This window comes from Macrobrachium rosenbergii, chromosome 46, assembly GCF_040412425.1.
Source record: "Macrobrachium rosenbergii isolate ZJJX-2024 chromosome 46, ASM4041242v1, whole genome shotgun sequence".
Taxonomy (NCBI): Eukaryota; Metazoa; Arthropoda; class Malacostraca; order Decapoda; family Palaemonidae; genus Macrobrachium; species Macrobrachium rosenbergii.
Window position 1 is genome coordinate 52,048,190 of NC_089786.1, and position 26,564 is coordinate 52,074,753.

A 26,564-nucleotide genomic window follows, 5' to 3' on the forward strand; every position below is an offset into this window, starting at 1 on the left:
GAAACGAAAAAGCACAATTTCTCTTCAAAGTTGCTTTCGGAAAGCAGGCTCATGGTGAAAGAAAATTTAGGCCTACTGGTAGCACCTAAAAAAAAAGTGATAACTAGGCCTATAATTTAAAAATTATTAAATTAACAATAGTGACCTACATTACCTCCTGTGACCTGTCTTCTCGTAGGCCTAGGTGTTGGGATTTGAGAAAAGAAAAAAGTAATGGCCGAGGGAACTTAGGCCTATTTTGTGTGATACCAATTAATCTTCGACAAATTGACAACACCGGCAATACAACTAATAAAACTGGAACATCCCTACTCGATTTCTTTATTATATCTTTCGAATCTTCATAAAATCATAAACAAAATATTCTATATATACATTAATTCTTGCAAATTATTATTCATCACAATAAAAAATAAATAAAATATATGTGAGTACTTGATGATTTTTTCTAAGTACCAGTTTTCCGAAATGCACCTAGGGACGTTTGACCCTCCCCCAGGGGCTAGTACTAAATACGGAGGAATAAATTTCACCCTCAGGGGCTAGTACTAAACATGCGAAATGCATTCGACCCCCATGGTCTAGTACTAAACACGGCGAAATACATGATGATTTCACGCCCCAGGGGCTAGTACTAAACACGGCGATATACATTTCAATCCCCGGGGATAGTACTAAACACGTGAAACTGTAGATGAATCACTGTTTCGCCATTTTGAGTACTAGCCCTGATGTGCTTACGAATCATTAAGTGAAACTCCCACCTACTAAACTGCATTGATGAAAATCACCCAAATATAAAGTGGTACCTAAGATTAAGTGTTCAGATTTCAGAACAATAATATTTTGACAATTAATTAAAGTAGTTTAAATGATTAATTATAATTATTTATTATTGAAAATATCGGTAATATTGAACTGGCTTCTTGCAACCTTAGCTTTCATTTTGTAACAGGATTAAAATTACGATTTTTACGTCAATAAATGAATTTCTACGATTACTGTAATGCCATTCACATTGGAAAAAAAAACAAAAAATCTAAATTTTTATTCTATATTTTACATAGATAGCTGATTTAACTCAGATATTACTCTATAGGCCTATAGAATTAACTTTTCTAGCAATGGCCTATGAGTATGAGAAATTATATTAGATTTATATATATAACAAAAATTTAAAATCCTTATTTATAATTCTCCCTATTGCCTAGTTAACGATAGATGTTGAAAAATGTAAAACCCGCGTCCTATAATATTAGAATTCCCTTCTTTGCTCTGCTTATTGTTTAAAACGAGTTAATTTGGATATTGTAATAAATACAGATAACGACAATAATTCATTCTGATCACTCCAATATGTCTTCTTCTCGGAGAGATCATTCATTAAGACAAGCCGGTTTTAATTTCCTTATGCAGAACCCAATCATTTTTCCTGTCTGTGTGTTCGAATACTGATCTTTTTTTAAATGGCATATTTTTAACAAATGCTAGCCCCTTTTTTTAGTTTATTTGCGTTCACAGAATTCATACAAAAATATGAATCCGATTAGAATTTGTACAAGATTGTGGTTAGGATAATGAAAGACAGTTTTTTTTATAATTTTTATAATCAAAGGAAAGCTTGAAGCTTTAAATTTCACTATATATATACTTAATTCAGTATAATCCTACAATAAAATATATACAACACGGAAACAAAATATAAAATGAAGCTTCGTCATTATAGACTTTGGGGTAACATCTACAAGTATCAGAATTCTTTGTATAGTCGTTTCCTTACGTCCGGAAAGGGTGGCTATTCTGTAGGCCTATAGACATCTTTTTTCAGTAAGTGGGACTTACTGTCTCTGATTGTGCAACATTATAGACCTGGCCAGAGCCGTGATGTTCCCTGAGCCGAAGCCTCTGGCGCCCCGTCTCTGTAAGACCTCCAGGAAGAAAGTGTCCTCGTCAAACACAGGCCCCGTGAAGACTTGGAGTAGGTAGCTGAGAAGTGACCGTTAGTTAGAAAAAATAAACCGCCATTTTGGGTTCAAATGTCTTTTTTGCGTAGCTTTTTTTTATGCCATAGATTAGTTTGTTTTGTTGATATTTTTGGTCTCTTTCAAAGAGGATGAGAGTCTAAAATTTAACTTAAAGAAGAAGTTTTCGGCAATTTGCACGTGCAAAGCAAGTGATTAAGAACAGGTGGAGAAAAAGCGTGTGAAATGGCATAAATTGCACGCACACCATGAACTGTAATCCTCAATGGTGCCATATGGTATTATCATTGAAATATTATGCATTATCCTCACCAACAACAACAAAATCAGAAAAAATTTACCTCTTTTTATCTTGGCTCAGTTCCTCCTCTGTGAAGACATCGGCCTCTGTGTCTAGAAGGATACCCAAGTCTTGGAATAGCTTGATCTCTTCCGAGTGACCTGCTTCAACAATCTCCTCTAGTTTTATTCCCTAAAATGAGAACAGAACAGAGATATATGACCTCATACAACAGATGATGATAAATATTATATCCATATTGTATTTTCCTTTTTTGAAGAGAATTTTGGGCGAGTTGTTTTTCTAAGTTTCGTCAAAAAGTGTCTGAGTCATAGCCAGATACAATCTAATATGTTTAGACGTTATAAGTCTCATAAATACCTCTTCGTAATACGTTGGAGGAGCTTTTCTAAAGACCACTCCATTTCTGGCCATGAAGTCGACTGTGGCCACCATGGTGGGCGTGTGTAGGCCTATGTGTTGTACTCCTGGGCCCCCGTGAGATTTTAGGAACTTGTCTACGTGGCTGTTGCCTGGAAAAGACAATATATTTAATTAAAACAATATACTTGAATATATTTAACTATATCTTAATTTATGACCAGCCTTATGGAATAAATTTAACTACATCTTAATTTGTGACCAGCCTTATAGGCCTACATGAACCAATAGACTTGTATTTTTTTATTCCAACAGTTGGAAAACCACTTTTGTTTAATAATCTACTTACTAACTTCCGGCAAAGGTTCTGCAATGACCAGTTTGAGGGACGAATCGCCTTCGTTCGCCTCCTCAGGAGGAAATGCGAGCCCTGACTCCGCACATTTCCAGTACTCCATCACCTTCAGGCGTAGGCCTATGTTGTCAGCTAGGACGAAGCCCTCTTCTTCGCTTTCTTTTCTTTGAGGAATGAGAGAGAAAACTGTTTTTTGTTGTTTTTTTTTTTTGCCGTATTTTGTGATAGATTGTTGTTTATTGCGTCGTCTGGCTTAGTTTTTTTGCTTTTCATCTTGTAAATGTGGACATTGTGAATTACAAAAAACAAATTGGGGCAATTATGAATTATAATAAAAAAATGAAGTTTGAATATTATATGCATAAACTACTGTATACAATTTTCACTATTATTGAAGTTTGGATATTGTATACACAAATTACTGTATACCGTCTTCACTATTATTCATTATGAAAAGAGCAGGGTTTAAAATAAAAAAAATTATAGCATTATCTATGCACATTTAAACTAATTACTTTGATTATTTAAAATCTGCTTCCTGTATGAGGCTTACATTAAAAGCATATCCAAATTAAGCCTTTTAATATTCTAATATTTTAATAGTTTGACTCTTCAACAGAAGTTTTACATTCCAAATTATTATCTGAAAATAACTCCATCATATGATTGGTTAAAAACTAAATAATTTTCATTCAATTGTTAAAAATTGTTGGTTGATTCCAGAATACCAATTTAAGTAGCATTCGAGTTGTAAAAGGTTTCTCACATAGAGAGTAATTTCATTATTCTGTAACCTTTAAAAGTAGGTGTTAAGTGACGGGCCACTGTTAATGATATTTTACTGTTAAAAGCAGATTCCCTCGTCACATGCAGTAATATAATAATAATAATAATAATAATAATAATAATAATAATAATAATAATAACTCACCTATTAGTTAGAAACCGCTTCATCCCAAAGCAGAATTCATACCAAGCAAGCAGCTCTTTGGACTTGCCAATTTCGCAGACGTAGGTCACGTGATCGATGTGGGTCGAGAGAGGCAGCGGCGGAGAGGATTGATTTGAGGATTGATTTTCGAGGGTCCATAGATTCGTACATTCTGCTGAAGAAGGAGAAGAAGAAGAAGAAGAAGAAGGATTCGGTCTAGTAAAATCACCGATAATACGGTCTAGAACGCCGTTGGGCTTCGCCCCCTGGTGGCCAACGGCTTCGAAACCCGGCAAGAAAAACCCGCCGTAGTTCGACTTGTCGATCAGCGTGTGGACTACGTTCCCGCAGCACGACCTCACTATGGAATACCTGACGTGACCTGACTCCCCCTTCTTCCTCCCCCCCGCAGGGAGATTGGTGGGCTCCCTGATCACCTGCCCTCCCCTAGACCGAACCCTCTGGGTTACGGCATCGACGTCCTTCACCACCAAGGCCACGTTGAAGACCGAATCCACGGCGTGGCTCGACGCCCCCTCGCAGCAGAAGACGGTCCAGTGCTCCCCGGCGTCCTGGGGACAGCCATCACCGGCCTCGTTGTGTCCTTCGTCCCCATCGACCGGAAGTCCATTCCGGTGGTGTCGATTCGGGTTGGTTGATTCGCCGTCGAGGTCGACCTTTCTCCGCTTCACGGCGACGAAGACGGAGTTTCCGCTCCTGAGGGCCAGTTTGGACGCCCCGGGGGTGAGGCGGTAGGCGAAGGGCGTGAAGCCGAAGCCCCTGCGGAGGAGGTGGATGATTCGCTCGTCCTTGACGCATACCTCCACGTGGTGGAGGACGGAGCAACTCATGGCGGAGCTGGGGAGGAAGAGCGAAAGACGCCGGTTTTAAAATAGGCCGATGTTGGTTGTAAAATAGTTGGTTATAAGACAGAGTTGATGTTGGTTATCAAATAGACTGATGGTTATAAAACAGACTGATGTTGGTTATAAAATAGGCCGATGTTGGTTATAGGACAAAGTTGATGTTGGTTATCAAATAGACTGATGGTTATAAAACAGAGATTAGTGTTGGTTTTAAAATAGGCCGATGTTGGTTATAAGACAGGGTTGATGTTGGTTATCAAATAGACTGATGATTACAAAATAGACTATGTTGGTCATAAAATAGACTTTGTTGGTTATAAGACAGAGTTGATGTTGTTTACCAAACAGACTGATGGTTATAAAACAGAGACTGATCTTGGTTTTAAAATAGGCCGATGTTGGTTATAAGACAGTTGATGTTGGCTAAAAAATAGACTGATGTTACAAAATAGACCGTGTTGGTTATAAGAAAGAGTTGGTATTGGTCATCAAATAGCCTGATGGTTATGAAACAAAGATTAGTATTAGTTATAAAATAATAGATCTTGGTCATTACATAGGGATTTCTGTTGGTTATAAAATAGGCTGTTGCTGGTTATAAAACAGACAGGTGGTGGTTATGCAATAGGGTTGGTGCTGGTTATAAAATAAATAGATGGTTATAAAATAGGGATTGACCTTGGCCATAGAACAAAGATGGTTGCTAGTTGTAAAACACAGAATGATGTCGGTTATAAAATAAACAGACTGATAACGAAATAGCGATTGATGTTGTCTACCGGATAGAAATTGGTGGTGCTGCTCTCTCTCTCTCTCTCTCTCTCTCTCTCTCTCTCTCTCTCTCTCTCTCTCTCTCTCTTAAACCAAGATGCTGCCAAGCCAACTGACAACCCGGTATATAATTAAATTTAAAAGTCTAACACAGGAATGCTGGATTTTCAGAGAGAGAGAGAGAATTTCTCACAAGTTAACAGTACACTAAAAAGTTATGCAAAAAAAAAAAAAACAGTTTTATAACAGAACGAAGCAAAACACGCATGAATGCACAAACACACACATACAAAACAATGTCATCGTTGTATAGACGCGTAAAGATACAATTTATGCTGTAACGGAATTTTTCTGCAGTTGCTATTATTGATTAAGGTAGGCTTATGCCAGCAAGGGCTTTTCATTCTGACGACAGATTAATCCAATAATAATAATATTATTATTATTAATATTATTTGATGACCGAATATGTTTTCATTAACTTTTTTGTTGTTGATCGTAGTTTGTAACTTATATATCATTTGCATTACTTTCACGATTATATATATATATATATATATATATATATATATATATATATATATATATATATATATATATATCAAAATCTAATGGTAAAAAATGCGTGAAGCTTCAGAAGTATATTTTGCGACATTTTCTAAAAAAAAAAAAAGTTCGACTATTACCGAACACAATCGGATTTTGCTTGTGAAAGTCACGTAAATACACACATACACATACATACACGAGTGTACTACATACACGTATACATGCATGTAGAATTATATGCATACACAGACACGAAGCTTATCGCGTTTCCATTTCAAATTCTTAGCCAAAAGATGGCGCCGGCGACGGCGTCGAAATCATCAACTCTTTTTAACTTCCTCGTCCATTGTTTCATCGGCCAAAGTCGGCAACAATCTCCCTCAGTACCGAAGTGTCGGCTGGTCGGGTTATTTGTCTTCCATTTTATTTATCCAGTGCGATTCCAAACCGAATTTCCCTCCATTTAACCCCGAGAGAACCTCCAGCCTCAGCCTCGCATCCTCCTGTTTTCTCCAGAAGACAGCTTGATGCATATAGGCCTCAACCTGCACGTGCTAGGCCTAGGGGTGAGGGACAGCAGCAGCCCCCCTATCATGGACGGAGGGGGGCCGAGTGGGGGGGAGGGGGTCGAGGCGGATGATCGCCACGAGCGGTCTCTGATCGGCGATGACAGCTGGGCTGAATATGGGACTTGGAATAATAACATCAGTTCAGGTAAGGTAACATTTGGCGGGGTTTGGGTAATAATGTTTGTGTGTTAGGTCTAGGACATGGTGTTTGTGTGTTAAGACTTTGTTCTAGGTCATAGTGTTTGTGTGTTAAGATTTTGTTCTAGGTCATACTGTTTGTGTGTTAGGACTTTGGTCTAGGTCAGGGTTTGTGTTAGGACTTTAGTCTAGGTCATTGTGTTTGTGTGTTAGGCTTTGGTCTGGGTCACAGTGTTTGTGTGTAAGGCTTTGGTCTAGGTCATAGTGTCCGAGTTTTAGACTTAGGTCTCAGTGTTTGTGTTAGGTCTAGGTCATAGTGCTTATCTGTTAGGTCTAGGTCATAGTGCTTATCTGTTAGGTCTAGGTCTAGGTCATAGCATTTGTGTTAGGTCCAGGTCATAGTGTTCGTCTGTTAGGTCTAGGTCTAGGTCATAGCATTTGTGTTAGGTCTAGGTCATAGTGTTTGTGTGTTAAGCCTAAGTCTAGGTCATAGTGTTTGTGTGTTAAGCCTAAGTCTAGGTCATAGTGTTTGTTGTTAGGTTTACTGTAAGTCATAGTGTTTGTGTGTTAGGCTTAGGTCTAGTTCATAGTGTTTGTGTGTAAGGTTTGGGTCTAGTTCAGTGTGCCGCCTTAGGTCTAGGTCATAGTGTTTGTGTTAGGTCTAGGCCTAGGACATAGTGTTTGTAGTTTTGGCTTAGGTGGTTAGAGACTGTGTGTTCTCCCAGATAATGCCTTGGTGGATAACTGCATTTTGAAGTATTATTATTATTATTATTATTATTATTATTATTATTATTATTATTATTATTATTATTATTATTATTATTATTATGTTCGTAGTATGGTTGATAACTTCATTTAAGTTCAATGAAGGTTTGGCTTCTCATAGTTGCCGGCAATTATTCAATGGCAAATGTTACGTGCAATTATGCATTGCGTGACTGCTTCTGGCAACTTGGTTAAGGAACTTTTACACAAAAGCAACAGCAACAGTAACAACTTATGCGTCCATCAGTCGTTATCTAAAAGCCTCGTAACAAATAAATAAAAAAAGTAAAGCAATTTTCAGGAATGAGAAAATGGCCCTAACCGTATTCTGGAATAATAGTTGTGACTATTTCTGTACCAAAGTGTACTGTGTAATGCTGCTGTCTAAAAATTGGTAGTTGCTTAATAAATATGCAACTTAACTGCTCCATTCCCCTACGGCACTTTGTATTTATACAACTTGGTTGCATTCTTTTTAAGTTGCCCATTGAATATATAACTTGACTGCGACCTTTCACAGTCTTAAATTACCTATTAGGCCTAGACCATAATGTAACAGTTTCATCCGTATACTGTGTCTACTCGGGTTAATTATTATCCGTATATGTTGTCTAATAATGTCTACAGCGTTTTTAACCGTACCGTATATGTCTACTAAAGCTTGATGCTTTCTGTAGAAGTCTAAAATGTCTGGAAATTTTAACTACTTATAAGAATTTTATTGTAAATCTTCCAACCAAACTGTTTCTGTTGTTAGTTAAGGTTGTGGAAGTTGAGAGTTAATGTATTTCGTTGATTATTTCATGAAGATGGTTGTTAAGGATTTGCCCGGTTGTGGGTTATTGAAATGGTTTTTGCAATTTGATTTATATAAAATAAGTTGTCTTTAAGTTATGGCTGGTTGTAGGGTGAGGAATTAAATAGTTTTCTTGCAATTCCTCCCCCTTTAGTATTCCTCCTCCTCCCCCTCCTCTCCCTTAAGCTCCTCCTCCCCCTCCTCTCCCTTAAGCTCCTCCTCCTCCTCATCTCCCTTCTCCTCCTCTCCCTTACGCGCCTCCTCCTCATCTCCCTTCTCCTCATCTCCCTTATCCTCCTCCTCATCTCCCATATCCTCCTCCTCATCTCCCTTACGCTCCTCCTCCTCATCTCCCTTCTCCCTTATCCTCCTCTCCCTTACGCGCCTCTTACTCATCTCCCTTCTCCTCCTCCTTCTCATCTCCCTTATCATCCTCCCCTCCTCCTCTCCCTTATCCTCCTCCCCCTCCTCCTCTCCCTTATCCTCCTCCCCCTCCTCCTCTCCCTTATCCCCCTCCTCCTCCTCATCTCCCTTATCCCCCTCCTCCTCCTCCTCTCCCTTATCCCCCTCCTCCTCCTCCTCCTCTCCCTTATCCCCCTCCTCCTCATCCTCCTCTCCCTTATCCCCCTCCTCCTCCTCCTCATCTACTTTATCCCCCCTCCTCCTCCTCATATCCTTTATTCTCCTCCTCCTTTTGATCCCCCTCCCCCCCCTCCTCCCTTTCCCTTCTCTTCGCCTCTCCCTCATCCTCCTCCTCTCCGTCGTCGTCGTCCTCATTACGTCATCCTCCACTGGCTCCTCGATTCCGGCAAATCCTTTTAGGCCTAACGGGAAACGGCTGGTTTTTCCTCCTGTCTGGGGGAAAATCCCCTTCGTCATAACTCGATTATTAGTGATTAATATTATCCAGTGATAACTAACTCAAAATAGGAGTTGGTTTAATGTGTTTGTTGCTGTAACTTAATATTATCGGTCTAATGTAAGATCGTAGCTTGCCAAGTAAGATCTCGTCGTGTATGGAACTCGTGTCATACAATGTAGACAGATTTCGTCACTCAAACTGGCCAGGAACTTGTTTACAATCTTCTAGTTTACGAGAGAGAGAGAGAGAGAGAGAGAGAGAGAGAGAGAGAGAGAGAGAGAGAGAGAGAGAGAGAGAGAGACGTGATAGCTGCATCAGAAAGTAGTATAGTGTCTAGTAAATGATAAGATTCCTTCACAATTTAGACATATCGTCATGTAAACAGGCCAGGAACTCGTTTACAGCCCTCTAGTTTACACGAGAGAGAGAAAGAGAGAGAGAGAGAGAGAGAGAGAGAGTGAGAGAGAGAGAGAGAGAGAGAGAGAGAGAGAGAGAGAGAGAGAGAGAGAGAGAGAGAGGTGATAACTGCATCAGAAAGCAGTATAGTGTCTTGTAAATGATAATCAGTTTCCTTCCTATGTTGTAAACAAGCTTTTTAACAGATAAATTGTCATGTAAAAGAATTAAAATCCACGATATTAGCGTGTATCGTGATGTATTTAAAAAAAAACGTGCAGGCATCCGTGTAAACAGCCATATCGTGTTGTTTTTTAAGAGAGCCGTGTAACACAAACGTAGAAAGTATCTTGGCGTGTAAAAGTGCAATTTATGTGAAAAATGCTGACACAAACTTTATCCTGTCGTGTGGAAAGGCATTCATTCAACACGGTGTCATGAGAAGCCGCGTCCTTTCGCGTACATAAAATCGTGTAAACTAACTAAAGCCGTATCCTACCTTGTCGAAAAAAGAAAAAAAAAATTCCGTCACGTAAACGCCTTTGTAAACATATATTAGCAAAACTAAATTTCCTTCACAGGAACAATAAGAAAAGCAAATAAACAACCTCACTGGTGTAAGTGTCATAACCAGCCGTGTATAAGAAAATGTCTATCTTCACATCGCGCTGCTAAAAGCCTTGTCTTCGCTATGCAGACGTATCGACCGTAGCCATGTTGTTGATGTCTTCAGCAAAGCCTTGCCTCTCTCTCTCTCTCTCTCTCTCTCTCTCTCTCTCTCTCTCTCTCTCTGTAGGGCAAGAGGCTAACCTCATTCCAAATAATGGGCGATTGTCTAGTCCAATCATATTTTTAGGCCAAACGTAAGCAACTGATCAGGTAGGCCTTGTTCTGTGGTCTCAGAAATGGGGTTTGCTTGTTTGATGTGAAGGTTTTCTAAGTTAGTGAGACATTTATTTCTATATTTTTAGGTATATTGGAAGGTTGCGACTGGATCTTGCTAAAATTAAGAGCAACGAAAATTGTGAAAAATGGCTTACAATGCTAGACTCATGATTACTCAGTATCAATAGCGCCTAGTATAAACAAGCAAATAATTTTATTAACTTGGGTCAAAGAAAAATCTATATATGAAATAATTGGGCAAAAAATCCTATATATGAAATACCTGAAAAAAGAGATAAGAAAATTTACCGAAGAATGATTTAAACAGAGAATGAAATGCGTAAAAAACGGAAAGTTACACTAGGCCTATAGCATAATTCGATATGGCTAACGTCTTGATATGCAACATTAAATGCTAAATTTATAAGTATTGTGGGGGTTAGGATGAGCAAACCCAAATTTAGGACAGGTGGGGGGGGGGCGGGGGGCGAAGGGACATGTCCAGCATACAAAACAGCAGAGTCCATCGTATGCGCAAACCACCTCAGTAGTCTGAGGTCAGCGACCTTTGTCAGACCGCGCTATGGTACTAATTTTTTTTTTAATATAGAATCCCTACTAAATATAATCTTGAAATGGGTTTGATTATTAGTTATTTGACAGAGTTCCTCATATTTTTAAATTTTAATAGCATTTAAAACTAATAAGTAAAGAATGTGCCGAAGTTTCTTCGGCGCAATCGAGTTTTCTGTACAGCCGCTACAGCGTATAACCAAGGCCCACCGAAAATAGATCTAATCACGGCCCGTTGGTGGTCTATCCTATATCGTTTCCAGAAGCACGATTACGGCTAACTTGAACCTTAAACAAAATAAAAACTACTGAGGCTAGAGGGCTGCAATTTGGTATGTTTGATGATTGGAGCGTGGATGATCAATATAACAATTTGCAGCCCTCTAGCCTCAGTGGTTTTTAAGATCTGAGGGCGGACAGACAAAGCCGGCACAATAGTTTTCTTTTACAGAAAACTAAAAAGCTGGGTCTATCGTTCTTTAACTTCAAATACTGGCGTAGATGTATATATTATATTTAAAAAAAAAACGAACTCCTTGTTTATCTGCAGCCGTATCTCACATCCATGATAAAAAGTCACATTACTCGAAGAAAACCATGTCGATTCGAGTGTTACTGAGTTTTTTTTTTTTTTTTTTTTTTTATCGGAGGATTTCCTGTGCGCGAGACTGAAAAAGACTGGTTGCTGACGTATTTTCAAGTCATGTGCTTTCATTTTTTTTCCAACGAAGTGAATCGTAAATTACTTGGATTACTTTATTATTATTATTATTATTATTATTATTATTATTATTATTATTATTATTATTATTTATTATTATTATTATTATTATTATTATTATTATTTATTATTATTATTATTATTATTATTATTATTATTATTATTACAGCCAGCACGAGGAGCAATACTTGGACTATAAAATCCACTTGATCTAGTCTGAAGCTGTGCGTTTGAATATGAGACTACGTCTAGTTTGAAAGCAACAATTCGGTTACCGGCCTGTGGCAGCCCTGATTTATTTGTTATAGCTCTGTGAATTGATAAATAAATCAACGTTGATTTATTTATTCATCAATTCATAGAGCTATATTCAATAAAACGGGGGATGGCACCGAATGATGCTTTCAAACTAGACGTAGTCTCATGTTTAAAACTCTCACAGCTTCAGACCAGATCATAGTATTACTCCTCGTGCGGGCGATAATAATAATAATAATAATAATAATAATAATAATAATAATAATAATAACTCGCGATGAGAAATGAAGGAACGAAGGAGAAAATGAGAGAGGGAGAGAGAGAGAGAGAGAGAGAGAGATAGATGACCACACTCGATCGATGGTGGCGTGAAGGCCAAGTCAGTAGGTTGCTCTAGCACATGGCGTGACAGTTTTCGGTTTAACGGCTTGGCGGGAAGAGGGCTTTCTTGCCTCTCTCTTCACTGTTCGATACTGAAATTCACATGTGTTATTTGCAATAAGTTTGTTCGCTTATTTTGCTACGCTGTGCGGTTAAATACGGAGAGTGAGTTTGGCGTAGAATTCGCATTTAACTTCGGTAACCATTCTCCCCTGATTGGTTATATCTTGCTTGCACAAGTTACGTCATCGAATCTTCCGTGTGGATTGTCGTAAATGGATTATTTTTTTAAATTTAAAACTGTAAGACAACTCCTGGAATTAGAATAAATTCATTCAATGACAGCAACGTAATTAACTAACATGAACATAGGTCTACTCATTTCCGCAAATCGGTCGCAGCTGAAGAAACTGGAAACTTGATACAAAAAAATATGTGCAGTCATTTGTCGCATTTTGGAACAATGGACGCCATGCAACGTCAGTTCAGTGGAAAAAAGTGAAGATAACACGAGCCGAAGAACATCACCTTTGCAACGGATGTAGTCACAGATGAGAGAGAGAGAGAGAGAGAGAGAGAGAGAGAGAGAGAGAGAGAGAGAGAGACAAACCTATTCTCTGCAACCAAGGGTTGAATGTACTACTTCAGTCTCCTGTTCCAGTATCTGGAAAAACTCGTTCACAAAAGTTTCCAGTTGCCTCAGACTCTCCTGCACAGCTGAGTCATCAGTTTCGCAACATGTAACACTTCGGTTTGTAAATGATCTTTAATATTTTAAACACTTGCTGGAAGTTTAAAAAAGAAGCTTGGAAAGTAAAACAGTGTTGCTGCACGACTGAACTGTATCCACCTGGGCTGTCAAAACTGTCTTGTCCAGAAATATGGAGCCACTGGAAATAGACTGCGTGTTCTGGAACACCCCTTTCTCAGGTAAGGAGTTTGTTGATGTCAGTGCAATTAAAAGTAATTAGGATGTGTATGCATAGACGATTAAGGTGACTTTTGCCTTTATTATTTCAGATATTGGCAGTTAAATTAGACCTATAAGTACAATTAAAGTAAAAATGTTCTTTTTCGACATTTTTCTCAACATTTCAAGGCCACTGCACTAGGCCTGTGCAACATTTTGAATTGCAGATTATCTGCAATGTGTAACGCATTAATTTTAATGTGTAACCGCCCCCCAACCCCCCAAATAATCACGTCACATAACATTATACATAACTTTCGCGCCTATACACACCTCGTGACGTCACGAATTCTTGTTGCGCGCCACCGTGATCGGACGAATTTTTCCATTACCATAATTACCCCGTAGGGGTTTAGTGCCGTTAGTGCACCTCATGCGGTGCACTGTAGGCATTACTTAGGATCTCTGAGGCGTGCCTTCGGCCACTAGCTGCAACCCCTCTCGTTCCTTTTACTGTACCTCCTTTCATAGTCTCTTTCTTCCATCTTCCTTTCCGACCTCTCCTGACAATTGATTCACAGTGCGGCTGCCACACCTTTCAAACCTTTTACTGTCAATTTCCGTTTCAGCGCTGAATGACCTCGTAGGCCCCAGTGCTTGGCCTTTGGCCTAAATCCTATATTCAATTCATATAATTATTTTCAGGGAAAAATGTTTTATTTTTTCAACTGTTGGAAATGTTGCAATGTTGCAGATGTTTAAACACGGCGGTTCCTTGAAGGTGCGAATCGATGGCATTGAATATTAAGTGGTCAATAGGGCTGGCCCTTTTTTTTTTTTTTTTTTTACTTTTTTGTAGCTGTCATGTAGCTGTTAAGATTTAGTTTGGTTTATGTTTTTTTTAACGACTGGTGGGACTATTTAAAATGGTTGTTGGTGATTATATATATATATATATATATATATATATATATATATATATATATATATATATATATATATATATATATATATAATGTACATATGTAAAGCATAAAATTATCAATGATAGGTTGAATAGTTTTAGCGAGGAGGAGAGAGAGAGAGAGAGAGAGAGAGAGAGAGAGAGAGAGAGAGAGAGAGAGAGAGAGAATTATCAGTCAATAGGCGGAATGATCTTATCAATGTTTCAGAGAGAGAGAGAGATCAGTCAATAGTCAAGTTGAATGATCTTATCAGTTTCAGAGAGAGAGAGAGAGAGAGAGAGAGAGAGAGAGAGAGAGAGAGAGAGAGAGAGAGAGAATTATCAGTCAATAGGCGGAATGATCTTATCAATGTTTCAGAGAGAGAGAGAGATCAGTCAATAGTCAAGTTGAATGATCTTATCAGTTTCAGAGAGAGAGAGAGAGAGAGAGAGAGAGAGAGAGAGAATCAGTCAATAGTTAGGCTGAATGGTCTTACCAGTATTTGAGAGCGAGAAAGAGAGACCAATTCATTATTAAGGGAAGCTTAAATTCGCGATTTATCATAACTTCAGTCATTAAATACTAAGTGTCTAAACAGCATTTTAACAGTATATTATTTTACCTATACTTTTAATCACTCGAAGCCGTTAAAACATCTTTACTCCCCGTTAACTATGTTTATTGTTTGGCGGGAATTTATCTACGCGGCATTCACAAACCCCACAAGGTCTGTTTAGCGGGAATTTATTTTCGCGGCATTCACAAACCACGGAAGGTCACTCGCAGTCTGTAGAGGAAAGTTGCTCCAGTTTGATTGATTTATTTTTATTGGCTTACCTCGAACCGGAAAGTGCATGATTTTGCACTTTTCAGAAAGTGTTGTTGCACTTATTTTATAGCCTCCGGTGACTGGTGGTCTTCAGATCATTAATGCTGAACGAGTATTATGGCGTTAGGTTTGGTCGGTGTTTGTATTGGTTACCACGAGTATATGACAGACGCAGCGAGTTTTTTTTTTTTAATGTTATAAATAGGTCATGAAAATTAAATTTCTTTTTGAGTGTTTTCTTTACTATTTTAAAGTAAGAAAGAAAAATGTGTCTTATTCAAATAGGAAGGAAAATTCACTCCATTTACGAGAAAAAAAAACTATTTAAAGAAGATTGTCATGAACTTTGTCTTGGTTAGGTCATATCAATGAACATTTGTGAAAAAAAGTTTGTAAAAATCTTCATATAATTATGTGTGTCTACTCTAATTATCTACTTCATCTGATATGCTCTTTGTTTGTACAGTATATTTCTGCATGTACGGTGTGCCGATTTTGATTTGGGTATGGATAATCATTTTATTCTTTAAGTTAATTCATGCGATATGGTGGGAATGTAATGATTACATTAAATTAGGGTGCCATCACTAAAAAAAAAATACTGAGAACCACTTAATTATATCCAAAGAAATGTCCCAATCCCTTGACAGTAAAATTCAAAAATCATTTTTAATGTGGGCCTACTACACCTTAATCCATTTTTTTTTGGGGGGGGGGGTTAGGTCTAAGTCTAGCCTGTTGCGCTTAGGCTGAAGCTGCTGCTCTCGTGGTAGGATTCCGTCAGTCTCTTATTTAAGAATATTTATTATTAACTACTTTATGCCGTGTTAAATTAGTCGAATATTAACCTCATTAGTTTTCTGTAAAAGAAAACGATTGTGCCGGCTTTGTCTGTCCGTCCGCACTTTTTCTGTCCGCCCTCAGATCTTAAAAACCACTGAGGCTAGAGGGCTGCAAATAGGTATGTTGATCATCCACCCTCCAGTCATCAAACATACCAAATTGCAGCCATCTAGCCTCAGTGGTTTTTATTTTATTTAAGGTTAAAGTTAGCCATAATCGTGCTTCTGGCAACGATGTAAGACAGGACACCACCGGGCCGTGGTTAAAGTTTCACGGGCCGCGGCTCATACAGCATTATACCGAGACCACCGAAAGATAGATCAGTTTCCGGTGGCCTTGATTACACGTCGATGTTGATAATGACGAAGCTATTGAGTAATTACGTAGGTTAGGTCTACTGTAGGTTCGAAGTCACTGCTATAAAAAAAAATCTCCATCGAAGTTTTTATATCTAAAATCGCGCTTTTATTTCCGGTGTAACGAAAGCTAGTGGCTTTCTGAAGTTAATGGGTTTCAGGATAATGGTCTCAATTTTCCGTTTCATGTTAGCTTTCCTCATAATAACGTATAATTACAGTGTTGTGGGGCGGGGGGGCACTAAATTCACTTGTTTTGAAGTCGCGAGGTCTGATGCTTATGTTGCGGGTGTTGGCTGTGGTCGAGCGTTCAGTATACATATATACATATATGTACATATATATACATAGAAGAATATACATGTATATGCACATATACTGTATATATGTATATAAACATATATACATATATATGCACAAATAATACATATATATATATATATTTTATACATAGAAGAATATACATGTATATGCACATATACTGTAATTGTATATAAACATATATACATATATATGCACAAATAATACATATATATATATATAAATGTATATAGCCTATATATACATATACATATATACATAGATGCGTTTAATACCCAGTTCACTATACCTCCGGGTGTCAGTTATTCCCAAGGCATATTGAACTGGGTATCAAACGATATTTGTGCCTCAACATTTGTGAATTTAAAAATGGAAAATATCACGGTGTATTATATATATATATATATATATATATATATATATATATATATATATATGTATATATAATATAAATATATATATTTCGAAATGTCATTCACGACTGATAAATAAAATTGCCCCGCCGTCACTATCTAAAGTTTTTTTTTTATTTTTTTTTTTAGAATTGTAACAACCAAACTGAGTATCAATTGAGCAGTTATATCCACCAGTAGTTTGCAATTCACTCTTGAAGTGTCACTGTCGGCAACGTTCACCTCGCCCAAACCGCTATTCTGTTCGCAAGGACAGTTATCCAAGAGTCGTTCACTTCCTTATTTGTTGTTTGTTTATCGCCGAAACAGTCAATTAATTGTCTTATTAATCTCGCAGCGGAAGATAGATACGTGGCTTTCACGGCTATGCACGGCTATGCTGCCCTTAAATGGAAGACTGCACTGTCTGCTAAAATAAAACTGAGAAAAATGGTAGGTACTGCAGTTTTCCCTGGACTTACTACTGATTTTGCAGATACTGCAATAGGACCCCCTAAATACTCGTGGAAAGCATTGGAGAATCATTCTGAAATTGCAGTGACTTGTGTATTTTGTGTTTCAGGAGCTCAATAGGTGGCATATCTCAATTTCGAAAATTTTGCTGACACTGCAATTTTTCGTTTTAGGGCAGTATAAGCATTTAGGCTGACCAATCAGAAACCGGCTTTTAAATCGGCAAGGTTGTTGCGTGTATTTTGTCAGGTGGAAGCTGATTGGGTCCCTCTGTAATAATATATGCATAGAAAGTTATTGTACGTTTTGCTTATTGGAAAAGCAAATATGGTAGATTTTTAGGCCTATAAGGGTACAAGTGAAAACTGCTGTGTAATTTTAACTTTATTTTTCATTTAACTAGGCTGTTATCTCTCTCTCTCTCTCTCTCTCTCTCTCTCTCTCTCTCTCTCTCTCTCTCCCTACGTATGAGTAAACAGTTTAAAAGCAAGTACAGCCGGCTTCATGAATTTCTGTGTATTATACATCTGGCAACTCAGGCTTCGTGAATTTCTGCATTTACATACAGCTGGCAACCTCACAAAGTTATTTAACATCATTCCTTAATTAAAATTACTTTGTCGTCATGTAAATACGTTTTTTTGCCACGCGTGTTTCCCGGGACAATTTACCAACGGTTTTACCATTTGTTAATTACAGAAATATTAACAGTGGGGTGTTAACATTAGCTGTGTACAGTCGGGAGCATTTACATAACTTTTACTTTAGAAAGCTTAGTTCTTCTAGTACCGTTTAGTTCGGATTCCACAATAAGCTGTAGGTCCCGTTGCTAAGTAACCAATTGGTTCTTAGCCACGTAAAATAAGTCTAATCCTTCGGGCCAGCCCTAAGAGAGCTGTTAATCAGCTCAGTGGTCTGCTAAAACTAAGGTATACTTAACTTAGAAGCTATAAAAGTATATAGAATGTCGTAGATAGCTGCTTCCAGTACCATTTTGTAGTCCAGTCCTGAAGAAAGCTATAAATATATAAAATATATAGAATATCTCAGCTTCTTCTAGAACCATTCTGTAGCCCAGTCCTGCAGAAAGCGAGAAAAATATATAGATTTTATATAGAATATCTTATATAGCTGCTTTTGGTACCATTTTGTAGCCCAGTCCTGAAGAAAGCAAGACAAACGTATAAAAAAGAAGAAAACTAGGCCTAACAACCTCTTAGAAAGCCACACATCGCCTCTGGGAGAAAGCGAAGCCGACACAAATCAGGAAAAACCACAAAAAAAGTATTCCATCTTCGTCATCCCATTCAGAGCTGGCAAACGCAATCAGAGGCTTCTTGACGGCCAATTAAAAGCACCGCTATCTCTCGCCCCAGGGGGTCTTCATTCTCTGGGTTTACGACCCTGGCGGCAGGATTCTCTCGGGGATTTATTGGGGGATTTTCGTGGCTATAGTGGCGGGATCCTGGGTGGGAATTGTTTAGTTTGCGGTGTAAGGGCGTCTTTTCAGTGGCGATTTAGCGGATTGCAAATTACTGGAGGCTCTGTACGGTAAAACAACGACTAGTTCGTTAAAGCTTCGGGAATGTACGTGCAGGGAGATAGGCTGATAAAGTACAAATGTTTAAGTTTATTGGTTAATTTATGAAATTTAGGCTGCAAGGCCAAGCACTGGGACACTTTAGGCCTAATTTATGAAATTTAAACTGTTAAGCCAAGCGTGGGACACTTTAGGCCCAAGATTCAAGAAATTTAGACCGTTAAGGCAAGCACTGGAACACTTTAGGCCTAAGATTCATGAAATTTGGACTATTAAACCAAACATGGGACACTTTAGGCCTAAGATTTATGAAATTTAGACTATTAAACCAAACATGGGACACTTTAGGCCTAAGAGATATGAAATTTAGACTATTAAACCAAACATGGGACACTTTAGGCCTAAGATTTATGAAATTTAGACTATTAAACCAAACATGGGACACTTTAGGCCTAAGATTTATGAAATTTAGACTATTAAACCAAACATGGGACACTTTAGGCCTAAGATTTATGAAATTTAGACTATTAAACCAAACATGGGACACTTTAGGCCTAAGATTTATGAAATTTAGACTAAGCCAAGCATGGGACACTTTAGACCTAAGATTTATGAAATTTAGACTAAGCCAAGCATGGGACACTTTAGACCTATGACAGTGAAAATGTGGAGTTAGGGTGGTTAGACAGAGGGAAAAATCCAGAAAATAAAGGAGATGACCTACAAGGATCTAAAGGTGGACCGGGGGGAGGGGGACCCACAATTGCTCTAAGAAGTAACGATTAAGAAGAGAAGTTAGACAGCAAGCCTGAAGACAGGAAGCGGGAATGGAGGTTTAAGTAAATGTTTAAAAAGTAGACGGCAACTGGTGGCCATAGACTCACCGCAGACATCCTTCAATAACGCCTACTGTGCACCACGTGAGGTGCACTGGTGACACTAACCCCCCCAACCCCCTGCGTGGACAACTGCTCATGTGGAAATAACGACTCGACACACAGGATGCAGTGAATGGTTTTGATAAGCCCAGGCGTCAGTGGCGCTATAGAAACGGTTGGATCCACGTCCTGATTGCTAGTAGTGCTATGGTGTTCGTGTTAAGTAGTGAACTTGGTGAAGGTTCAACCAATGGTGTGTGTTTCTCTCTCTCTCTCTCTCTCTCTCTCTCTCTCTCTCTCTCGTCCCATATTTAAAGAAAATTGTTAGCCATTCCCTTCCCATCCCCAAAAAATACTTTAAAAATGGTTGACTGTGGTCGATTAGACAGTTTTTTCTGGTGTTAAAAATACTTTAAAAATGGTTGACTGTCGTCGATTAGACAGTTTTTTCTGGTGTTAAAATTACTTTAAAAATGGTTGACTGTGGTCGATTAGACAGTTTTTTCTGGTGTTAAAAATACTTTAAAAATGGTTGACTGTGGTCGATTAGACAGTTTTTTCTGGTGTTAAAAATACTTTAAAAATGGTTGACTGTGGTCGATTAGACAGTTTTTTCTGATGTTAAAAATACTTTAAAAATGGTTGACTGTCGTCGATTAGACAGTTTTTTCTGGTGTGTTGGAAATAATGTGGAGTGTTTTTTTTTTTATCCTGAAACCCCAACCCAATGTGTAGTAATCTCTCGCCTCCCCTCACTAAAAAAAAAAAAAGTAATTTTTTCATATATATATCTACATAATACACGTTTCCATGAAGTGAATGTGTGAACTAGGTCTAAAAAATAGTTTCATTAAGGTTTATCAGAGTTTCAGAGGTCGATACAATTAGGCCTATCACAACCCTGAACTCCCCTTTCCAATTCGGGAATGACAACACCGCCCCCCCCGGCCTCAACCTCCCGTCCTGGTATAAGGTCGATGTAATCCTATCGAACTGACTATACGAGATTTGAAGGAAAAAAATGGCAATGAACTTAGAAGAGAGAGAGAAAAAAAACTGCGCGTTCTTGACAATGGTTGGCGTTGGTAGTACGATTTCTGCACTGTTGTGTATAAACATTATGTAATTTAATTATTACTTAGGATATCGTATTAAGTGATTACTTAGTTTACCGAGAAATTCATTGGTGTAGATGAGTAGCTCTCTCTCTCTCTCTCTCTCTCTCTCTCTCTCTCTCTCTCTCTCTCTCTCTCTCTCTCTCTAGAAGCTTTGAAGAGAATCAACAGCTATATAATAATAATACTCCCCTTTTTCTCAAAATATAGTGACTGTTACGAACAACTTTGACCATATTACAGTGACTATAACCATTCTGTAAGTACTCCCACACACGATACACATAGTTATGGCAATTAACAGTGAAACAGAAATAGCAAATAAAAACTAAAGTTGATATATAACTAATTAAGATAAGGCGAGCAATAAACGAACTGTGCACCAAGTTCGAACTTCTGAAGTTCCAATACGCCACGATTGATGGAATGCGGAGTGATGGTGATAATTAAGTGATTCGTTCGCGCTCTCTCTCTCTCTCTCTCTCTCTCTCTCTCTCTCTCTCTCTCTCACACACACACACGCCTTTCAAAGCATACCCAAGAAGTTGCTGTGTGTTAGAAGACACTAGGCTTTTCGATAACTTACGCCAATAGTACTATCGATTATATTCTCTCTCTCTCTCTCTCTCTTTCTCTCTCTACCTCTCTCTCTCTCTCTCGTTTCAAAGGCTACCCAAGAAGTTGCTATGTGTTAGAAGACACCTAGCTTTTCAATAGCGTTTGCCAATAGTACTACGATCTCTCTCTCTCTCTCTCTCTCTCTCTCTCTCTCTCTCTCTCTCTCTCTCTCTCTCTCTCTCACAACTTTCAAAGCATACCCAGGAAGTCGCTACGTGTCAGAAGACTAGACTTCTCAATAGCGTGCTCCAACAGTACTATAAAATAGTACTATAAAAAGTGCCATTGATTATAATGGGTTAAATGGTTGAATTAACCTAGTCTAAACTCCAACCCCCATTGACTCTTTAAAAGCCTTGGCGGGAGTTGACGCGGGGAGGTTGGTCCGCGGGGTTGGTTGTCTTTTCGGGGTTTGACCTTCACCTGGTTTCGTCCACCAGCGGAGGAAGAAGAAGAAGAAGAAGAAGAAGGAGAAAAAACCTCCCCCAATGAAAGGGAAAGGGTGGAGCATTGAAGGGACGCTGGTTTTACTGTTTTTTTTTTCTCGTGTAAATGCGTTGATTTTATCGTAGTTTTTTCATGTAAATAAGTTGATTTATGGTAGTTTTTTCTTGTTGCTTTAATTTTTTTTTTTGTGTGTGTGTAAGTGTGTTGTGTTGATTTGATCGTAGTTTTTTTCATGAAATTATGTTGATTTGCGGAATTTTTTTTTTTAAACAGGTTGATTTTGTCGTAGTTTTTTCCTGAAATTATTTTGATTTACGCAGTTTTTTCTTAATTTTTTATTTCATAGCTTTTTCATTAAAATGTTTTGTTAGTTTTTTCTTAAATATGTTGATTTTATCGTACTTTTTTTTATGGAAATATTTTGATTTTATAGTATTTTCATGAAAATATGTTGATTTACGTAAGTTTTTTCTTAAATATGTTTTATCATAGTTTTTTCATGAAAATGTTTTTATCGTAGTTTTTTCATGTAAAGTTGATTTATGTTAGTTTTTTCTTAAATATGTTGATTTTATCGTAGTTTTTTCATGAATGTGTTGATAGTTTTTTTCATGTATGTTTATGCATTGCAGTTTTTTTTTACGCAACACTGAAGGGATGATGATTGTTCAGTTTTATGAGATGGGGCAAAATGCACAGGCCTATTTGGGTTGGAAAATATTTTTGCGTTTTCACTATATTCTAGTGAAAAAAATAATCATAATCTAAAACATTTATTAGGGGGTCATTGAAGGAAATTTGCATATTAGGACAAAGTTTAGGAAGAGGTGACGTAGGCCTATTCAAGTTTCAGGTCTAATTGAGTTTTAATCCTGTGAGTTTAATGATTAAATTGACATGAATGTTAATGCCAGTCTCGTTTACTAAAGTATTAAACCACTTAGGCCTAATGTTCACACTTCAGAAATTATGATGGACTGTTTCCTAGTACCAGGAAGTACTTAAATACTTTTCTATTTTACTATTTGTCAAAAAATGCTGTTTTTATGCTCTTGAATATTTTATTTAGTAACCGGGGTATTATTAAACCACATAGGCCTAATATTCACACTTGCGGAATGACAGGCTGTTGCCAAGTACCAGGAATTACAAAACTATTGTTTTATTATTTATCAGAAATGCTGTTTTTATACTCCTGAATATTTTATATATCGTAGCCTGGGCTAGTGTTAGTAGTAGTAGTACTAGAAGAGCTAAGCCTATGTAACGGATCTACAAATACCTGCACGCGAATGGCTCACCATACCATCACAACAAGCCTGCACGAACTCTCTCTCTCTCTCTCTCTCTCTCTCTCTCTCTCTCTCTCTCTCTCTCTCTCTCTCTCTCTCTCCGTATCCGGATGTTGTATGCATGGCTATGCACTCGACATTTTAATATATTTTATGCGCGCTGCAGTAAACTTCAGAAACTGCATTGCGTTTGGAAAATGCTCTCTCTCTCTCTCTCTCTCTCTCTCCAACACGCACTGGTGACACTGAGCGACTTTGTAATCAATTATGCGGAGTCAGGCCACGTTGTTTGTGAGGTATTATATAATATAATCTCACAATCCCTTTGTCGTTTTGAAAACCGTTTTATTTGTTTGTTTATATTTGTTTTTCCACTCGCCGCGTAATCGCTTGCGAACATGAATTGGCATTGCGATGTGATTTGATGCTAGACTTATGCTTTACATATTTTTTAGATATGTAATATATATATACATATATATTATACAAATATATATATTATACAATTTACGTATGTATAATTATATATGTATATATTATACAAATCTAGTATATACACTTTACAAAGTCCGCTTTGCAAATACATTTCACTGTCCATTAATATTCTCTCTCTCTCTCTCTCTCTCTCTCTCTCTCTCTCTCTCTCTCCTTTCCTCAAAGGGAAATCGTCGCTCTCCAACCTCGCTTTCCCCTTCGGAAAGGTTGTTTTTTTTTTCTTGACCAAATAACCTCGGTGAGCCTTGAACGTGATTCTGGACCATTAAATTCCTTTATCACTTTATCTTATCAGTATAGAATCTGCTCGCTCTCTCTCTCTCTCTCTCTCTCTCTCTCTCTCTCTCTCTCTCTCTCTCTCTCTCTCACATAATTATCAGTATAGAAGCTGTGCTAACTCTCTCTCACATAATTATCAGTATAGAAGCTGTGCTAACTCACTCACTCTCTCATAATTATCAGTATAGAAGCTGTGCTAACTCTCTCTGTCTCTCATAATTATCAGTGTAGAAGCTGTGCTAACTCTCTCTTTCTCTCTCTCTCTCATAATTATCAGTATAGAAGCTGTGCTATCTCTCTCCCTCTCATAATTATCAGTATAGAAGCTGTGCTAACTCTCTCTCTCTCTCTCTCTCTCTCTCTCTCTCTCTCTCTCTCTCTCTCTCTCTCTCTCATAATTTTAATTTTTTTAACTGCGCGGTTTACGTCTGAGCAAGCTCTCACGAATGCCTAGGTCTAATTATTTACGAACTGTATAAACCCAGGCGAATAGTAATAAAATAATACATTATAAAACAAATAAATGAAAATATAACCTTTAACTTTTTTAAGCATAAATTATTCATCGTTTAATTGAGCTGTGTAAGTGAACGGCCATTAGTATTCAATGAGAAATTCTTATGCCTTGTTTAATAAAAGTATCTTTAATTAAGAGATAAAGTAAGCTCTATGGCCCTTTAAATGGCGGTTATTATCATTAAGTTGCGCTTGTGGGTAAAATAATGTAGTTTTTTCCTCATATATCCTGTATTTTTCTTTTATATTCTGCTTGCAAGACGATTCACATAAACGAAGGAACTAGATAAATCTGGGAGGAGTTATGGATGGGGGGGGGTGATGGGTGGGGTTCTTCCTTCTAGGGGTGGGGGTGAAGAGAGAGCGGGAAGGGGTGGGGGAGGTCCCGGCTCATGACTCAACGCCGTAATGAAGCGGAAAGACTCGACGTTTCCAAAATGCTTCGTCCATATTTCCATATCTTCGTCGAGTTTTCCCTTATTGTATCGTTCTCCAGGGTCCGTAACTGTATCGGCGAATGGTCCCTTAGAAACGGAAGCTTTTTAATGCGAAGATTTCCTTTGAAAATCGTCTAAAATAAAAAAAAAAAAGAAAAACGTTCGTTTGATTTAGAAAGACCGAACGTAAAGATTTAAAAAAAAGAAAAAGCGAAACAAAAACATCACAATCGGTCGGAACCGTTTCATGCTGCAAGGTTTTCGATTTGTTTTTCCCCAGTTTTTTGAAGATCGGAGATCGACTGTCGTCTCCTTATAACCTCTATTCGACGTCGAATGAACCCCCAGACATTCCTAGAAAGAGAAAACGTCCCCAGACTTTCCTTTTATTATTTTTTGTCCGGCGAAAGGAAAAGTTTTGGGAGATCCATCCAGAAAATATTTACTCGTGTGTGACCTGGACAGCTGGGCTGGGGTGTGCAGGTGAGAAAGATATCATTTGCGTCGATTCGGCCGCGGAGTTTAATTTGGCGTTCGGCGAACGTTTCAACCTGAATCCCCACGTCGGTTAAGTCGATTCCATACGGATGTATACGTGTTAAAGAATAAATTCGACGTAAATCAAAGAGCATCCGAGAACGCGACAATAGAATAAAAACGTCTTTTCCTCGTCGGTCGTTAAAATTAAACCCCGCGAATGTAGACGTCACAGTTCGGAGGAGGCCATGCACGGTGTGGAGAGAAAGAGAGAGAGAGAGAGAGAGGGAGCGAGAGAGCGAGCAAGAGCGAGTCTCCTGCTGCTGGTTGTCAGTCGTTGCAATTGCTCCTCTGTGAGTGGTGATCTGTCGATTGTGTTGATATTTACCCCTAAAATAGATGAAACAATCCGTAATCTGAGTCCCGGAATTTAAGGTTTTTCCGCGGAGGGCCCCATCCGTAGTGTGACGTCATCGATACGGGTCTAGGAAGTGACGCAAAATGATAAAGTTTTTCTTAGGGGGAACCGGCATGGGAAAATACACTTGGTGGAAACCCCAGTGGGGGGAAGAAATAAATAAATACTTGTTGATTGTTTCCCCTGTGTTTTAAAAGGTGGGGGAATCCTTCGCTGGGTGGCTAAAAAAGGCCAGTCAGTTTTCGGCAGTGGCTGACTTGTGTATGGTGGGCCTATAGTGTCTCGAGCCACGGTGAAAGTTCCCGAGACGCTCTGGGAATATAATGGTGCTTTCGTATTATTATTATTATTATTATTATTATTATTATTATTATTATTATAGCCAACGAAAGATGAAATAGTGCTTGTGACTAAACACACAACAACAACGGTGGTTATAAGTAATTTGTGTTGTGATGCTTGTTTATTGATATATTTCAGAGATGATTATTATTATTATTATTATTATTAGAAGTTTAAAC

At 38.1% G+C, this 26,564-nt stretch overlaps 2 protein-coding genes across 8 annotated transcripts in view; one reads left to right on the forward strand and one right to left on the reverse strand.

Annotated features, from left to right (window-relative positions):
- Nucleotides 1–1,040: 1,040 nt before the first annotated feature.
- LOC136830343 (4-hydroxyphenylpyruvate dioxygenase-like protein) overlaps nt 1,041–26,564 on the reverse strand; it is a 57,578-nt gene continuing 32,054 nt past the window's right edge. The window contains exons 2-6 of one of the 2 annotated variants that reach the window (XM_067089797.1): nt 3,930–4,787; nt 2,993–3,162; nt 2,644–2,795; nt 2,324–2,454; nt 1,041–1,986 (exon numbers count right to left, since the gene is read on the reverse strand). In XM_067089797.1, the coding sequence (XP_066945898.1) occupies nt 1,839–1,986; nt 2,324–2,454; nt 2,644–2,795; nt 2,993–3,162; nt 3,930–4,780 (1,452 nt within the window). In that variant the 5' untranslated portion in view covers nt 4,781–4,787 and the 3' untranslated portion in view covers nt 1,041–1,838. The remainder of the gene's footprint in view (nt 1,987–2,323; nt 2,455–2,643; nt 2,796–2,992; nt 3,163–3,929; nt 4,788–26,564) is intronic. The other variant, XM_067089798.1, reaches the window with a different exon arrangement.
- Pi4KIIalpha (phosphatidylinositol 4-kinase II alpha) overlaps nt 6,460–26,564 on the forward strand; it is an 81,114-nt gene continuing 61,009 nt past the window's right edge. The window contains exon 1 of one of the 6 annotated variants that reach the window (XM_067089800.1): nt 6,460–6,829. In XM_067089800.1, the coding sequence (XP_066945901.1) occupies nt 6,643–6,829 (187 nt within the window). In that variant the 5' untranslated portion in view covers nt 6,460–6,642. Of the gene's footprint in view, nt 6,830–12,491; nt 13,393–25,900; nt 26,370–26,564 lie in introns of those variants that run through there. The other 5 variants (XM_067089803.1, XM_067089806.1, XM_067089802.1 and 2 more) reach the window with 5 other exon arrangements.